Here is an 18,851-nt window from a genome sequence, read left to right as displayed (position 1 = left end):
TGCTCTCGTTTTAACATTCGCAGCGACACCTCACATGTGGTTTCAACACAGTTTTCATATCTGGGCGGGACTTATGTATGCATTCGCTTCTGTGTGCAAGCACACAGGAACAGGGCACTTAAAAAATGTTTATTGCTAATTTTACTTAAAATTTTCTAATTTGACAAAAAAAAAAAAAAAAAATACGGAGTTACTTACCGGTAACATCCTTTTCCAGGAGTCTTTCTGGACAGTCACCATAGAGAGACCCTAGCTCCTCCCTTCTTAGGAAACACCGCCTTCAATCTTAATATTTAAGCCCCATCCTCCCACTGGCCCCTCAGTTCTTCACGAGTACCTCCGGCCAACTGGGGAGACACAAGAACATGTGAAACCAAACATTTTATCTTACCCGACGGTCTCATGCGATGAGCTCTTCGTAAGTAGTTCAAATCTGGGTGGGTATCGGTGTTGTCCTGAAAGACTCCTGGAAAAGGATGTTACCGGTAAGTAACTCAGTTTTTCCTAAAACAGTCTTTCAGGACAGCCACTATAGAGAGGATAAACGAGCACCTTACCTTAGGGTGGGACTACCGCCTGTAGCACCTTACGACCAAAGGCTTGGTCCTTAGCAGACAGCAGGTCTAATCTGTAGTGCTTCACAAACGTAGAAAAACTGGACCACGTTGCAGCCCTACAAATCTGCTCAGGAGAAGCACCAGCCTGCTCTGCTTGAGAAGCCGGCACTGACCTGGTAGTGTGCCTTAATCCTCACTGGGGGCTCCACCATTTTATCACATAAGCTTGATTAATAGCCACCCTCAACCACCTGGCAATTGTACGCCTAGAGGCTCTGGATCCTTTCTTGGCCCCTGAGAACACAAAAAAAAAAAGTCAGACTTCCTAAACTGACTTGTACTCTCTAAATATTGCAGGACACGCCCAACGTCCAGATTATGAAAAATATGTTCCTGTTCCCTCACAAGATTCAAAACAAAAAGTAGGCAAAACAATTTCCTGACCTCTATGAAACTTAGAGGCTACTTTTGGCAAAAATGCCAGATCTGTTTTAAATACTACACGGTCCAGACAAACCTGGAAAAAAAAAAAAAAAAAAAAAAAAAAAGTGCCCTCACCGAGAGTGTTTCAAGTTCAGGGAAAAGAAAAGAAGCGCTTTTGTGTTTTCCCTTGAGGTAAAAAGAATGGGACCCCCCCATCTTCGGGTGACCATTTAGAAGATCTCCCGTTTCAACACTCAGTTGCCTTCCCTCAGATTTCCTGCTGAGGAAATCTGCTACCAGATTCTGTTCCCCTTTCAAATGCATCACCGAGAGAGACAGAACTTTGGACTTGGTCCCTCTGAGAATGGATTCTGCCAGAGCCCAAAGGGTTCCGCTACTGGTGCTCCCTTGTCTGTTGAAATAGGCCACCACCGAGGAGTTGTTTGACGGGACATCTTGCCAACAATTTTGACCAAATTTCCTGTGCCTTTGTAGCTCATACATCGCCAAAACATCAGCAATCCACCTCCATTCCACAGTAGGAATGGTGTACCTTTCATCATAGGCCTTGTTGACTCTCCAAAAGAAGAGTTTATGGTTGTGGCCAAAAAGCTCAATTCTCAATTTTGATCTCATCACTCCAAATTACTTTGTGCCAGAAGGTTTGAGGCTAGTCTTTGTGCCATTTGGCATATTATTAAGTGGGATACTTTGTGGCATTGCGTAGTAATGGCCTTCTGGTAACTAAACCATGCAGCCCTTCTGTCTTCAAGTGCCGCCTCATTGTGCATCTTGAAACAGCCTTATTATCAGAGAGCCTTGTATTTCACCTGAAGTTATTTGTGGGTTTTTCTTTACATCCCAAATTTGAGACATTAATGGCTGTGTGTCCAGTTATTTTGAGGGGGCAGCAAATTTACACTTATACAAGCTGTACACTCACTACTTTACATTGTAGCATAGGGTAATTTCTACTGTGTTGTCACATGAAGATATAAAATTACAAAAATGTGAGGGGTGTACTCACTTTTGTGAGATACTGTATGGCCTGAGAGATTGCATTAAAGATAACCTGGTAAGGTCTCAGCAACCAGAGATTTTCTCCAAACCACTTACACCCCTGTTGTCTAGGTACAGTAAAGGGGTTGTAAAGGTAAAAATTCTCTCACCTTAATGCATTCTATGCATTAAGGTGAAAAAACAGACAATGCCAGTCCCCCGTTTTACTTACCTGACCCTTCGAAAGTCACGCGCTCGCACCCAACATCCTCTTCGCCGATCAGCCTGGCCGCTGATTGGTTACAGTGGATGGATTGAAAGTAGCCATTGGCTTGCGCTGCTGTCAATCACATCCAATTACGCGGCGCGCTGGGGGCGGGGTCGAGTGATACAGTGAGCGGCTATGGCCGTCGGCTGTATCATGGGAGCGCACCCACAAGCACTTCACACCATGCGAGGGAGCTCGCATGAACGTGAGAAGTCCTCTTGCAGGGGGGAGCGGAGACCGTCGCCGAGGGACCCCAGAAGACCAGGTTCTGGGCCACTCTGTGCAAAACGAGCCACACAGTGCAAGTATAACATGTTTGTTTGTCATAAAAAATAATAATAATTACAACCCCTTTAATGCATTAAGGCAACATATTGCAGGTGACAATGCAGAGGTCAGGTAAAAGTCTCCCAATTAATAAAGCCACATATACAAAGACTACGCTTCAAGCAGGCCAATTAAATGTAGCGGGGTCCACATTTAATACTTCTAGTTCAGCCCAAGGGTGGGTTATTGGCCAAATCCAAGTACAGAAAGTCCCAAATAAATCACAGTATACCCCAGTGGGCTGTCACCTCCCCTTGCTGAAGACAATAGTGTAATTGATGGTAAACATGGGGTAAGCAGACCCCAGGAGCCCTGCACATACACAAGTGTGACCTAAGCTTAGGAAGGATGCAGCTTCTGCTAATCTGAGTTTGCCAGCACCAGCTCTGCAGATTGCAGCTGTTAGGGCCTTTGCCTCCAAATTACCACACTAATGGTGGTCAGGAACACAAAGCCCATTACCCCGTACTTGTTTGTAGAAGGACATCCACCAAAGGGTAACCTCACACTGTGCCTCTCCACAGTACAGGTATGGTTGAAAGCTATAGGAAAAGACTCCAGACAACCTACGTCTGGGCCATCTGCCAAAACCATAGCAGGTGTCATGGTGGAACCAGACTACACGGTGTAGCTTTGCTAACCAGATGAAGCCCGCCTATTGCTTCACCCCCCCCCCCCCCATTTGCACTCCCTCCCTGGTGTCTGTGGATGATGGCACCATGGAATACTCGCAAAACTACCGTAGTGCTGCTGGGGCCTGCCGCATATCAGGTTGCATTCTGTCTTGGCCTACTACCATAGTTCATCTGCCTCCCTCCCCCCCAAGTAAAAGTAGACTCTGGATGCCAGAGGAATCAGTTGCTCAGCCAGCAACTGAGGATATGGTGCCTGAATAAATGTAAGGGAGGGCTCCCTTAGAGCCTCAATGCCCCCACAAAGATAGCCGCTTCTCTGGCAGAGCAGGAACGTTTGTGAAAACCAATAAAAACCAAGTTAGTCTTACCGGTAACTCTGTTTGCAATAGTCTTCCAGGGCAGCTCTCAAACAGGAAACAAGTTGCCAATCTTAAGTCAGTCCCTGGTCAGTCAGCCAAGAGAACCGAAGGCTGGGAATCTGAACGACATAAAACACAACTCCACAAGGTTAAAACATTAGGGTGGTATTGTGCTGCCCTGGAAGACTACTGGAACAGTTACCGGTAAGACCAACTCAGTTTTTCCCCCAGTTGTCTTCCAGGGCAGCCCTTGAGTGGATAACCTAGTACTCACCAGACTAGGGTGGGACAATGGCTTGGAGGACTTTGCTACCAAAAGCCTGGTGCTGACTAGATATCAGATCCAGCCTGTAATGTTGAACAAAGGTAAGAGAATGTTGACCAAGTTGCTGCCCTGCACATTTTCTCCAGGGCGACTCCGGGCCTTCTCCACCCACGAGGCCACTGAAGCCCTTGTATAATGAGCCCTTCGAATTTTTTGACGGTGTCACTTGCATAACTGCGTAGCATTCTAGTACAGCCGACTTAATCCATCTAGCTAGCATTTTCTTGGATGCTGGTTTACCTTTGTTTTCCTGCATACAGGACAAATAGAGCTTTTGAGGCTCTGAACGCATTTGTAATTTCACGGTACTGCAACAAGAATCTTATATCTAGTAGGCTTAGTTCTTAACTATTAGTCGAACTACAAAATGAAGGTAGCATTACATCCTGGGATTTATGGAAAGTTGGCATCACTTTAAGTGTAAATTCAGGATCTGTTTGAAGAACGATTCTGTCATCGTAAATTCTGAGAAAAGGCTTTGACCGATAGAGCCTGGGGTTCTCTAATACTACTTGCTGTAGTGATAGCCACAAGGAAGACTTGAGCATCAGCAATCATAAAGATGTCTCTTGTAGCGGCTCAAAGGGGCTTTTGATGATCCCCTTAAAGAGGAGGGCCGTTTAAAAAAAAAAAGAAATTTAAAAGTCAGCAGCTGCAAACACTGCAGCTGCTGTCTTAAGCCGACTTACCTGTCCAGGGCGAATGCGATGTCGGCCGCCCGAGGCCGACCCGTCCCTCGGCGCCATTCCTTCTAAGGGAAACAGGCAGTGGAGCCTTGCGGCTTCACTGCCCGTTTCCTACTGCGCATGCGCGAGTAGTGCAGCGCTTTGTGAATGGGACGCGCTGTGCTCTGGTACACACAGTTCCCAGAACACAGCGTGACCCATTACCCAGAAGACAACGCGACAAGGAGAGAAGAACGAACAACTCCGCGGAGGAGGAAGATTAGGATTATGTGCCTAGCAACAGGCATTTCTGGTAAGTAAAAAAAAAAAAAAAAGTTAATTTTTTTAGATTTTTTTTTTATTTTTTATATTTTTTCATTTCAGGGTGGCCCTCCACTTTAAGTACCACCAACAGATCCAAAGTGGGACATTTGTGTCTTGGGTGGTCTGTACTTAGCCAACGATCTGCAAAGTCGAGAGACGAACGGGTCTTGTGTCCGTTCTAGATACACAAAGCGATGCTATTCAGTGTACTGAGCCCTTAGCACACTGCTGTAGGAATTCTAAGATCATTGGAGTATCCATCTTTTGTCCATTATTCTCAGCGCACCAGTTACATTTTTTTCCAGGTCTTTCTGTAGATGGCACTGATGTTAAGCTTCCTGGCGCACAAAAGCGCCACCACCACTTTATCAGAGTGCTTTCAATCTCAGGAGGGCTTCCTCAGTATCCACGCCGCCCACTTTCTTGCTTGAGGCCTGTTAGGGGTCCTTGACACATCGGGTTGTCACAGAGGAAGTAGCCAAGGCGCATCTGTTGAGAGACTGAGGAGCTGAGAGAACCAGGCTCTCTTGGGCCAATATGGTGCTACTAGTATCAGTTGTTTTTTCCTGTAGGAATTCTCATCACTCAAGGAATCTGATGTACCGGAGGAAAGACGTTGCATAAAAAAAAAAAAAAAAAAAAAAAAAAAAAAAAAAAAAACACGGTTCGTAGTGCATCTATTTTTAGCATTACCACTTCTGGGTGTAATTCCCACTCCTCTTGGGAGATCTAGTCAGCTGAGGAAGTACAACACTTGATTTCCCCCCTTTAGGTGGACAGATTTCCTTCTGCCCATCAACAGATCTGGTTTGAGATGTAGATTGTAGAAGATGTAGATTGAGGGGCTCCTTGTGCCCGTTTGCTCACAGGATTAAGGTGTGATTTCTTAGCTGATCTTGGAAGTGTTCTATGGCTTTGGCTACTGCCATAAGTTCCCTCCAGTTTAAAGATGCCTGGGCTTCTTCTGGGGACCACTTCCCTTGAGCAGGCTGACCTGCTAGGTGGGCTTCCCATCCCCACTGCTCACATCCGCAGTCAACTTCCGTGAGGTTATGCCAGACCTGGATTTAGATGTGTGGTCCCCTTCACCACCAGAGCAAGCTCTTTACTGAGGTTGGATGTGTTCTGTCTAGATCCTCTTGTTCTTTTAAGAGAAAGATTTGGAGAGGTCTTAGCTGATACTTGGCCCATCGAAATGCAGGGATCGTTGAGGTCAGACCCAGAACCGACAGCTCTGACAGATATTGGGAGGCTGTTATGTATAGAACTCACACTCCTGGTAAGGCCCTGAACTTGCTCTTCCAGCACGAAAATTGTATGCTCTGGAGTTGAGAAGATATCCCAGAAACCATATGTTCTGTGTAGGCAAGTTTGATTTTTTTTGATGTTTAAAATCCATCCCAATGACTTCATCCATTCTGCCAGCAGTATCTGAAGGTTCTGTGAAGAGCTAGTCATCTAGGTAAAGTACTTAAGTCCAGGAACTTTGGTAAATATCCTCGGTGATGAGGATAGCCCGAAAGGAAGAGCGCTGCTTCAGAAATGATACTCCTTTCCCTCTGTCTCCACCGCTAACCTTGGGCATCTCTGGGAATTTTCTCATATGGCAATGTGGAGATAGGTACCCATGAGATACATGGTCGTCATGAAGGTTCTGTCATGTACCTGGGTGTCTGAACCGGGATGTTTCTGGTCCCACAGCTGCGGCCTTACCTGTTATGCCACGGAGGAGCACTGGAGTTATTGCAATGTTCTCCAAGCTTGATGCATTGCCTTGGACTCACTAGCCCCACCTGCTGCCAACTGCGGACAATGCACAATGAAGCAGCCCATAAATAGCAGCACTTCCAGTTACTCAGTGCCCGTTTGGACAAGCCAGCTGGGTGTACTGATAGCGCTGTGATTTTGACAACATTCTGCCTGAATTTTTGACCATTCTCTAGCCTGCTGATTTGATTCTTCCTGCCTGCATGACCATTCTTTGGATTTCGATTTTGTACAGCTTTGCCTGATCTGTTGCCAACTTGACTTGCCCAACTACGATTTCGTTTGAATCATCAGCATACAATCTCCACTTCGGACACCATCTACCACGGGTACCTTAAGGGTTCCTGGTAAAATATTCTTGACTGGGAATACAGATTCCATGTGGAATTTTTTGTATTGGATCGCTTAATTCAGGGATTTTAGATTTATAACCTCCTGGAAAGTTTTTTGATCATCCTAAAGTTTAGTGGATAATACCATTCTTCCAAAAGCATGTGGGAAAATAAGTTATGGTCTTAAAAAGGTTGAACTTTTTGGCCATAATTACAAAAGATATGCTTGACACTGACATCTCCAAAGGAACACCATACCCTCAGTGAAGCATGGTGGTGGCAGCATCATACTTTGGTGCGGTTTTCCTTGAGTTGGAGTAGGGGCCTTAGCAAAGGTAGAGGGAATTAATAACAGTTCCAAATACCAATCAATATTGGCAAAAAACCTTTAAGCTTCTGCTAGAAATCTGAACATGAAGCGGAATTTCATCTTTCAGCATGACGACCCAAAGCATACATCCAAATCAAAATATGGCTTCACCAGAAGATTAAAGTTTTGTATTGGCCCAGCCAGAGCCCAGACCTGAATCCGATTGAAAATCTGTGGGGTGATCTGAAGAGGGCTGTGCACAGGAGAAGCCCTTGCAATCTGACAGATTTGGAGTGTTTTTGCAAAGCGTGGGCAAATATTTCCCAGCCAAGATGTGCTATGCTGACAGACACATACATGCTGTAATAGAATCTAAAGGTGCTTCGACAAAGTATTAGTTTAAGGGCATGCGCACACTTATGCAACCATATTTTAGTTTACTTTTAACTTCCCTCCAACTAAAAGATTTAATTTTGTTCAACTGAGTTGTACAGTTTATAGGCGACATTAAAAAAGTGGAAAAAGTTTTGAAAGGATTCACCCGAGTCTTATTTTTCTTTACATCATGTACGGTGTTCAGTACATAGCAGGTCTGCTATCTAAAGTAAAATATCCCTGTTTAGACCCCAGATATTTCAGCAGAGTCTCAGTTATTGTACATAAAAATAATTCATCTGTCTGTCACTGTACATCTTGTGGCATGTATGCATCCCTTGATCAAATAGAGGGCGAATACTGTTGTGCACATCATTTCCCTGGAAGCCCAGGTTCCAAATCTAGGGAACCAATTGTCAACACTGAAAAGTCCTGCCATACTAAAGGAGAGTTGGGATCCTACCAGGCAGGTGCCAACACAGAGGCGGGTGGAGCTAAAGAGGAGCACCCCGTTGAGTGACATTCGTGAAACCAGTCAGGGATCAGCATGGCTGGAGCAGAGCGACTCCCCTAGCTGCCAGGGGAACGACTCCTCCAGTGAGGGTGGGAGTAAAGCCAAGGGAAAGGAAAGATTCTGGTGGTAGGTGACTTAATTCTTTGCCCTCTTTGTCCTATCTGTCACAAAGACCTCAAGTGCCGAACTGTATATTGTCTACTGGGCACTCTGGTCCGGCACATCATGGATCTGGTGGAAAGATTACTGGGAGGAGCTGGGGAAGACCCGGCTGCCATAGTGCACGTTGGCACCAATGACAAAATCAGAGGAAGTGTCCTAAAAAACTATTTTAGGGACTTGGTAGCTAAATTGAGGAAAGATACCTCCAAGGTAGTATATTCCCAGAAATACTACCGGTACCCCGAGTCACACCAGAAATGCAGAGGGAGATTAGGGAAGTAAACAAGTGGGTGAGGAGCTGGTGTAGAAAGGAGGGGTTTGGGCTCCTGAAGAACTGGGGCGACTTCTCAGTTGGTTATCAGCTCTATAGTAGCAACGGACTGCACATAAACGGGGAAGGTGCAGCACATATTCTAAAGGTTAGTATTGGGGTGCATTAGTGGTAGGTTGACTAAAGCACCTAAACCAGAAGTATAGTAACAAGTCTTATTTGCAACCCAAGAGTACCCAATAAGAAGAGGGTATGCAACAAGTCTAAACTACGTTGCATGTTAACCAGTGCCAGGAGTCTGGTGGACAAGATGGGAGAACTAGAGTTATTGTTGTACGAGAAGGATTTACATTTTGTTAGAAATAGAGACATGGTTGGACAGCTCTCATGATTGGCTGGCAACCATGCAAGGCTATTCCCTATATCGCAGGGATAGAGGGTAAAAAAGGGAGAGGGGTATGCCTGTATAACAAAAATTATGTACAAGTGAATGTGAGAGATGACATCACTGAGGGAGAAAAGGAGGAGGTGAAATCCTTATGGGTAGAGCTACAAAGTGAGGAAACGAAGGTGAAAGTAATACTGGGAGTATGCTATAGACCCCTAACCAGAGGGAGGAGGTGGACCTCCTATCACAATTTTTATTAGTAGCAAGAATGGGAAGTGTCATTATAATGGGGGATTTAAAGTATCCAGACAGACTGGGTGGAAGGAACCGCGCATTCATTTAAGACTCGCAAGTTCCTAAATATCTTGCAGGACAATTTCATGGGCCAGGTGGTAAATGCACCAACTAGAAACAAGGCGTTAATAGACCTACTGATTACCAATACAGACCTGATCATGTCAATTAGTTTAAGTATAAATCACACAAAAGGGAAACATAAGGGGAATACAAAGACCTAATTTGGAAAAAAAAAAAAAAAAAAAAAAAAAAAAACAACTTCCCTAAACTATGATCCTTATTAGATCGTAATTGGGATAAAATCTTAGGAACAAAAAAACAGTAAAAATGGGTATGCTTTAAAAGCATATTAAATAAGGACATTAGTCAATGCATCCTAACGGGAAATAAATTTAAAAAGAGCTAATAAATGAGCGCCTCACATCGATATACGTTGGCAGAAGGGCTCGTGCATACCTGTACGTTGTCCTTTAAGAGGCAGCCAGCGGGTGCGCCGCCGGCAAGCTCCGCGAGACTGGTCACAGGTCCCACGGACTATCACCGGGGGCATACCCGCGATCGCCTCTTGGGGAGGAAAAACAGGGAAATGCTAATGTAAACAAGCATCTCCTCGTTCTGCCTAGTGACAGTGTCACCGATCTCTGCTCCCTGTGATCGGGAGCAGAGATCAGTGGTGTGTCACTCGTAGCCATGCCTCCCCCCTCAGAAACACTCCCCAGGGCTCACTTAACCCATACACTGCCCCCCCCAGTGGTTAACCCTTAACCCAGGTGTCATTTACACAGGAATCAGTGCATTTGTATAGCACTGATTGCTGTATAAATGACAATGGTCCAAAAAATGTCCGTCATGTCGCAGTCACGATAAAAATCATTGATCGCCGCCATTACTTGTAAAAAATTAAAATGAATAAAAAACCCATAAAACTATCCCCTATTTTGTAAACGCTACAACTTTTCCACAAACCACAGTTTTTTTAAACAAAAATATGAAGAATATGCATCGGCCTAAACTGAGGAAAAGTTTATATATTTTTGGGGGATATTTATTAGAGCAAAATGTAAAAAATGCATTCTCCAAAATTGCCGCTTTTGTTTATAGCGCAAAAAATAAAAACCGCAGGGGTGATCAAATACCAATCACCCCTGTGGTGATGGGTTGGCATTAGAGACCTATTGCACTTCCTGGGTCCCGCTCCACTTTTACACAGGCACACCATCTGAAATTACAGCAAAAAAGGAAACTGGATTTAACTGCAGGGTGGGAGCTGAGAGATGCAGCAGGTCTGCACTGAAATAATTAAGAATTTGTTTGCTTACTTTAGTCGCGGGACTCGGGCTGCACACCCCCCCTCAACGCTTGTCAGAATGCAGAGCAAGCCCCGCAAACTCAAGCAGAGACAGTCTGTCCCCGCAGTGAGTTTCCGATGACTGTAGCTGCAGGCCAGACAAAATGTCCTAGCGGGCCAGATGTCATACTTTGGAGACCCCTGGTTTAAAATATTGATCAGATGGGGTCAACTGGAAAGGCAATTATGATTGTCTCTTTAGCCAAATCATAGTACTTTGGTTTGTTTTTAGAATGTTTTTGTTTTACAAAATTGAAGATTGAATACATGACAGAGTCCTACCTTATTAGCAGCTTGGCCCACTGCTAACGCACAAGATATCTCTGCTGCCCCACCACCATAAACAATGCGATTGTCTCGTACTAAATTACGGATGACACACAAAGCATCATGGAGGGAGCGCTTAGCTTCTTCAATGATCTGTAAAGAAAGAAACAGAGCCATAAACACATTTGTCAAGAGTAATTTGGAATTTACTGCCAACAAAAAATAATAATCACAGAATAAAAAAAAACAATACAACCCTACAAATAGGGAAGTATTAGGAAAGCTTGGTGCAAAAACCCAAAAATTGTATCCAAAACAGACAATGGAGGGTCATGTATATAAAATGGATTCCACATAAATTTTCCAAGTGGAGTGTTCCAACTCCATATAAATATGTGGACGTTCATACAGAGTTTCACACATCTAACTCAGCAGTCTCTTGTCTGCACAGGATCTAAGATTAATCCCACCAATAAGATAAAAAAAAAAAAAAATGGTGCTTTGTTCATCTCTTATGCTCACTGGAGTCATTGAAGAGACTGCCCCCTGCTGGACATCCTTGCTGTGTATTGACTGATGCAGTTATATACAGTTGTGCTCATAAATTTCAATACCCTGGCATAATTTATGGTTTCCTGGCCATTTTTCAGAGCACATGACTGATAAACATTTTTCACTCATGGTTAGTGTTAGGCTGAAGCCATTTATCATCAACTGTTTACTCTTAAACCATAATGGCAACAGAAACCACCCAAATTGGAATGCCAATCGGCAGTGTTCAAACTAATCAAGAAGTGGAAAATGAGGGGTTCTGGTGAAACCAAACCACGGTCAGGTAGACCAACTAAAATTTCAGCCAAAACTGCCAGGAAAATTGTTTGGGATGCAACGACCCATAAATAACTACAGACAAAATACAGAACTCTGAAAACATGAGGTGTCGCTGTTTCAAGATGCACAATAAGGAGGCACTTGAATAAAGATTGTCAAATCGCCAGAAGAAAGCCATTACTAGGCAAATGCCACAAAGTATCCTGCTTACAATATGCCAAACAGCATAGAGACGAGACTCAAACCTTATGGCACAAATTAATTTGGAGTGATGAGACAAATGTAGCTTTTTGGCCACAAGCATAAACGCTACATTTGGAGAGGAGTCAGCAAGGCCTAGAATGAAAGGTACGGGAGGTGGATTGCTGATGTTTTGGGGATGTGATTTGGTTGAAATTCTTGGAAAGATGGATTCAGTAGGTTATCAAAAAATACTGGAGGAACATTTGCATTCAGCCAGGAAGCTGCACATGGGACGTAATTGGACATTCCAAGTCATTGACACAAAACACAAGGCCAAGTAGACCTGTCATTGGCTACAGTGAAGGTTCTGGAGTGAGCCACTCTGGGGAGAGCTCAAACGTGAAGTTAATGCAAGACAGCCCAAGAATTTACAGGAACTGGAGGCTTTTTGCCAAAAGGAATGGGCAGCTTTACCATCTGAGATAAAGAACCTCATCCACATACCACAAAAGACTTCAAGATGTCATTGATGAAAGAGGGCAATACACGGCATTAAGAACTGGGGTATATAAACTTTTGATCAGGGTCATTTGGGTAGTTTGTTGCCATTATGGTTTAAAAAGAGTAAACTGTTGAGTGTAAATGGCTTCAGCCAAAAACACTAACCACGAGTGAAAGAAAAAGTTTATCATTCGTGTTCTCTGAAAAATGGCCAAGAAATCCAATTCTGCCCGGGTATGTAAACTTATGAGCACAATAATTATTTTATATACACGCATACATACACGTACATACACATACACTTATTTGTGGTACAATTTAAAATGTGAGTGCATTACCCAATTTCCATTAATTTATAGTATTTTACACCGACTATACCTAGACAGTGGTGCCATCCCTAATCTTTTCCTCCCCTTTTTGGGGGATAACTGGAATTTGCAATCAAGTATAATACCCCGCAAGTTTCTAAGGTCTCGCTCTCTGCCTACTTCTCCTTAGACTAACTTGCAAAAATGTTTCTTCCCCACTGCAATAGTATGAATTTGCATTACCTTTTTAACCCTTTTGCTGCCATATACGTACAGCCCTACATCACTGTTTCCAGCTGGCCAGGTTGGTACAGAGACCCAACATGCCTCCTCCTGCTATAAGCAGGCAGCCTTCTCAGGGAACCCACACTGGAAAAGAGGGGTAGGAGGAAAGGCGCCAAAGCAGCCGGTTTATTAGATGTACATAAACCCAATAGGTTCAACTCAGTGTGTGTATGCAGAGAGATAGCCCATACAAGCTCAAGCCGAGAAGGATCCTGCACAAGATCATTAAGAAATCCTTGCTGCAGCGCCAGCTCCGTGGAGACAGAAGGGAGAATGCTGGAGCCACGAGCTGCACAGAACCCGACAACAGCTGTCAAGACCTGGAGAGGAACTGGCCAATTGGAATGAGTTTCAGAGGTTAGTCGAGCCCGAAGAAGGAGGCTTCACTAACTTCTGAAACACATTCCGATTAGCCAATTCTAATCCAGGCTTCATACAGCTCGTGGCTCCAGTGTTCTCATTTGTCTCCACAGAGCTACTGCTGCAAAAATGATTTCTAAATCTCGTGCAGGATCCTCCACACAGCCCATGCAGGCACAATCTCCCTGTATATACCAGAGTTGAAGCTGTCACTAGGTTTATGTACACCTAATAAACCGATTTACACTATTGGCTGCTTGCTGAGTTTCTCCTTACCCTCTGCAGAATAGCACTGACAAGCGGATTGCTTGCTGGGCAGGCAATCTGCTGATCAGGGCTATTCGCCTAAAACATGAACCCCCAACACGGCTTCCTGCCTCTCACTTACCCCCCCTCCACCCCCCCCCCCCTTACTGCTCCCTTCCTCTGCAGATTACCCACCCCTTGACAAAACTGATCCTCTGTGGCATGATGCAATTGTCTAATTCGTCCCCCCAGCAATTCCATCCAGCCACAGTGCAACTTAAATAAAAAAAAAACTCAAACTATCCCGCTGGGACTACTCCCTCCTGCTGCGAGATCCCCAGGTTGCCCCCCTTCCATGCAGTTCTGCTGACTGACTTTCCCTCCACTTACTCCCTCCCACCAGCTGCTACTCAGATCGGTGATGGTCATGATAGAGGGCCCCTTTCCTGAAAACACAAACAGCAATTGGCACAGATTGCTTCTGTTCATCACCGGAGCATAGTACACAGTGTTTATTATGATTCAGTTTGTGAATGAATAAGTCTCTCTACAGAGACTCCTATTCATTAATCCACAGTGCAGATGGATATTCTGGGTCTGTTTAGCTCCCCAATGTCTCTCCGAAGCGAAACATTTATATTTGTAAGAAACTGAATAGGAATTTCTAAACATTTGCGGTGTTTGTATCTGCTAATTATGATTTTAGTGTATTTTTATCAAACAGTGTTAAACATTTTATGCAAATATAGGGCCCTGAAAATCAGTAGGGCCTTTTTGTTCTTCTGATCATGTGCTTTTAAAAAATATATGGTTTGAGGGGGTCTTTTACAAACTCTGAAAGCTGTAAAGGGAAAAATAAAGCAATGCAAAAATGGCGACGAGAGAGGACGCTCTTAAACGCCGCTCTTGGAGTCCCGCCTGTTTATCCGGTCTTCTACCCGGTGTGAAGCCTCTACTTTGACCAAGACTTGGCCCCCGCAACCTTGGCATAGTCTCTGGGTCATGACCAGATCGCAGCCCAGGACTCGTCACACAGACAGCTCCATCCTTGGATCGGGCAGGAAGTGCGCCACCATTACGGCACATGGCCACACAGAGGCCACGACTTCTCCCGCAGCTATGGCAGCTGATCTGGCTGCAGCTATGCAAGCCATTACCACCAGTCAAACCGTGCTGATGAATAAAATACCCTGCAGACGAATGTTTATTTTATTTGCAGGGACCAGGACTCGATCCACGGCCGAGTGGCAGAGGTGGAGCAGTGAGTATCTGTTGGAGGACACCCCTGGGGTCATTATAATCTCTGAACATTATAACAGGGATCTGCACACATTGAAGATGTTGTGAACATTTTATTACATTGTATTCAACATGTATTGTCAGTGTCTCCCAGTGTTGGTTCTGCTGCAGCCTGGTCCAAAGAGTGGACCGGGGCAGAATGGCGCCAGTTGAGACCAGTTTGGTAGTGAAAAGCTTCCTGGGGTTGCAGAGAAGTATTTACAGATATGTCCGCCAGCGAAGGGCCCCTGTGCGATGCACAGACAAATCTTCTACTGCTTTTACTGAATGCCCCCTGACCACGCCACTTCCTGGGGCCAGATTCTCCCCCTTAATGGTTGAGCGGAATCATATGCCTGCCATGAGAGGCCCTCAGGGATCCCCTCCCCGCACCTTTACGTTAAAACTATTGCAGTTTAAAGACCGAAAAAGACATGGTGTTGAGAGAGGCCAGAGCCCTGGCAGAAATCCGCTCCAAAAACAAACACACAATCTTCCCTAACTACTTGGAAACCCAGCACCATTCGATGCAGTGTGGTCTAAGCTCAGAGCCAGAGGGCTTAAGCATAGCATGTCACTTCCAGCTAGACAGTGGCGGATGGAGAAAACCTGCTTCTTTACCTCCCCAGAAGAGGCATCAAACTGGATAGAAAAAGGTTAGTCAGCGGTGAGACCTCTTCCTATCCCTGGATCTCCTTTCTGGAATCCCGTTGATTTGCTCACCTGCCTGCTGTTTTGGTGCTCAAGAGGGTGCCTAACGTCTGTGCCTCCTTTAATTACCTGTGCTCACAAATCTGGACTATGTACTGATGGAGCTGGTGTATAGGAGACCTATAGGATACCATCACCACATTGTGGAGGGGTACCCCCATGCTGAGCACTTATCTTAACGATCGGCTACAGTTTTGAGCCATTTGACTGCATCCATTCGAATTGTATATTGTTGATGCGACTCCTTTACCTACAGATGAGTTCTTCACTGCCCACTTCCTGTTGCTATAGCTACCCTACGTTTTTTGACCCCAGTGTATACTGGGAGACCACACCACCTTTAATACCTGAACTCCTGATTACAGTCTATGCATTACTTGTTGGATAGAAGGTGACCGATGCCTTCTTGCACACATCCCAGAGGGCAAATTGCCCTAGTTTGTTTTGGGTGTGCAGCCACCTCAGGTTGGGGGTTCGGGTTTTGTTTTGGTTATTGTTCTGTTATACATGTCTATGTGGATATAGGTATACATGCAGCAGTACATGCTTAAAAGGGCAACTCCACGGGGGGGGGGGGGGGGTGTTAAGCAAAGAAAAAAAATATATAGCGTATACAATTACGACAAGTCATATTGTAATTGAAGGTTTTTAAAAAATACCTTTCCTTTTCAATCTGCAGCCGCTGTAATTTTCTGAAAATGCTATGCAATAAGGCTATCTGGATTTCTGTACAGAGTGTGTACTGAACACACCCCAGAAACAATTTCCTGCTTGTGTGATTGGCTCACCATTTTCCCAGAAGTCTGTCTAAGATACAAGTCAGACTCCAGGCATCCTCTTCAACCAAAAAAAAAAAAAAGATTTTTTTTTGTACTCACGGACACAGCTCCTCTTAGCCATTGGGACGTCCCCAAGCAGTGCCAAAATGAGGGATGGGAAAACAGCATAACTACTTCATCAACCATGCCACGTGGGAACTGTATAAACTTTACCCACAAAAACTGTGTGGAATAACCAAAAACAGGGTGCTCCTCAATAGAGAGACTAACCTCAAACCGCACCACAACTGCGGTAACAAATGCAACAGTGCATTAACTTAAGGTACTGCATTTTTACCCCCAAAAAACAGGCAGTGAAATTATACAGCAAAACTTTGGGGCCAAAACAGGCATAAGCCGATGAACTGAAATCTACCTTTTAGAATTTTGTAAAGGTGTGAACAGACGACCAGGTTGCCGTTTACACACTTGAGCGACAGGCGATTGGTGTCCGAAGGCCCAAGACGTTCAGATTGCCCTTGTGGAGTGGGTCGTGACCAGAAAGGGGGGCGCCTGCCCCTTCAAGGCATAGGCTTGTACTACAATCTGTCTGATCCACCTGGAAATAGTGGCCAACGAGAGAGCCATGACTTTCTTTGGACCAGCCACCGAAACAAAAACGGAGTCTGACTCCTGGAAGGGAGCCGTGGCAGACAAATACACCCTCAGAGCCCGAACCACGTCCAGGGAATTGAGGGATACCTCCTTAGGATGTGTTGGCTTAGGACACAGATAGCAACACAATGTCTTCATTTATGTGAAACGCCTAAACCACCTTTGGCAGAAAAGAAGGTTGCGGACGCAACACCGCCTTATCCTTGTGGATAACCAGATAGGGCAACTTGCAGGACAAGGCTGCCAGTTACGAAACCCTCCTGACCGATGTAATGGCCACTAGAAAGACCACTTTCTTGGAAAGAGTTAACAGAGGGATCTCTGATATTTTCAAATGGCGGTTTTTGCAGCGCCGATAACACCAGGTTCAGATCCCACGGGGGAAACAGTGAATGCACCGGAGGAACTACATGGCGCACCCCTCAAACAAAAGTTCTCACTGGAGTGAGACGCCAGGGGTCGCTGAAGAAAAAAAAAAAAAGCCTAAGCCGATTTGTCCGTTGATTGTGCTCAAAGCCAACTTCTGGTCTACTCCTTGCTAAAGAAGCAGCAGAATCCAGGATATAGAAAAGGGGCACGGATGCCATCCTTTCTCCGCACACATGGAGATGTAGGCCTTCCAGGTACGATGATATATCTTCCGAGGAGATGATTTCCATGCCATCAGCGTAGTTGGGATCACAGAGTCCGAAAGACCCCGGTTCCTCAACATCTGGCTCTCAATAGCCATGCCGTTAAAACCAGCGATGGTAAAGCAGGATGGAGAATCGGACCTTGAGACAGGTCTTGTAACACCGGTCACCAAGGAGTGTCTGCCACCAGGCAGACTAGGTCTGCGTACCGGAAACGCTGAGGCCAGTCTGGGGCAATCAGTATTACCGGGATCCCCTCATCCTCCACTCTGCACAGCAGACGTGGCAAGTTACAGTGGAGGAAAGGCATAGATCAGCTAGCTGGTACTGAGCCCACGGAGCCACCAGCGTGTCTAACGTGTCTGCCCACATATCTCTTGTCCTGGACACGAATCTCAGCACCTGCTGATTGAGATGGGAGGCCAGAAGATCCATGTCTGATATGCCCCACCGCAGTAACAATAGTCTGAACACCTCCAGATACAACGCCCATTCTGCCAGTTCTCCACTCGCGGGATGTAAATGGCCGGCAGGGCCAGTACATGTCGCTCTGCCCACCGAAGTATGTGAGCAACCTCCCGTGCGGCGGCTGAGCTTCTTGTTCCTCCTTGGTGATTGACGTATGCTACAGCCATGGAGTTGTCTGGCTGGATCCTGATCAGACGCCCTTGCAGTCTCATCGACCATGTAGAGAGGCATAGCCTGATCGCTCTCAGTTCAAGCAGATTGATTGGCAACTTTGATTCCTCCGCCGACCAGAGGCCCTGGGTAAACTGAACTCCCATTACTCCACCCCAGCCCGATAGGCTGGCGTCCGTTGTGATCACTGTCCATTTCAGAGGTAGGAACTACTTCCTGGACTAAAGTATCGGGGACCTCAGCCATCAGACCAGGGAATCCCTGACTAACTGGCTCACCTGAATCTGCCAATTCAGGGACAATGCAGATTTGTCCCATTTTGTCAAAATCTCCTTCTGCAGGACTCTGGTGTGGAACTGGGCATACGGGACTGCCTCGAAGGAGGCCAGCATGAGTCCCAGGACTCGCATGTAGAATCGTAGCGACGACCAATTGCGGTTCATCAGCAGTTTCACCGCAGCTCTGAGTCTGCAGCTTGTCTGAAGGGAGAAACTCACTTCCATTGAGTCCTGCAGTAAGCCTAGGTACTCT

General features: G+C 45.4%; 1 protein-coding gene across 1 annotated transcript in view; it reads right to left on the bottom strand.

Moving 5' to 3' along the window:
* The window catches only part of CCT5 (chaperonin containing TCP1 subunit 5), a gene marked incomplete in the record, with an annotated part of 307,206 nt that overhangs the window by 61,556 nt on the left and 226,799 nt on the right, over positions 1 to 18,851 (bottom strand). The window contains 1 exon segment of the mRNA XM_077491963.1: positions 10,929 to 11,066. Coding sequence (XP_077348089.1) covers positions 10,929 to 11,066 — 138 coding nt within the window.

This window comes from Lithobates pipiens, unplaced genomic scaffold (assembly GCF_037356315.1).
Source record: "Lithobates pipiens isolate NorthernLeopardFrog02 unplaced genomic scaffold, aLitPip1_a1.2 Scaffold_19, whole genome shotgun sequence".
NCBI lineage: Eukaryota > Metazoa > Chordata > Amphibia > Anura > Ranidae > Lithobates > Lithobates pipiens.
The sequence above is the reverse complement of the archived record's forward strand: the minus strand, read 5'-3'. Positions and strand labels throughout refer to the sequence as shown.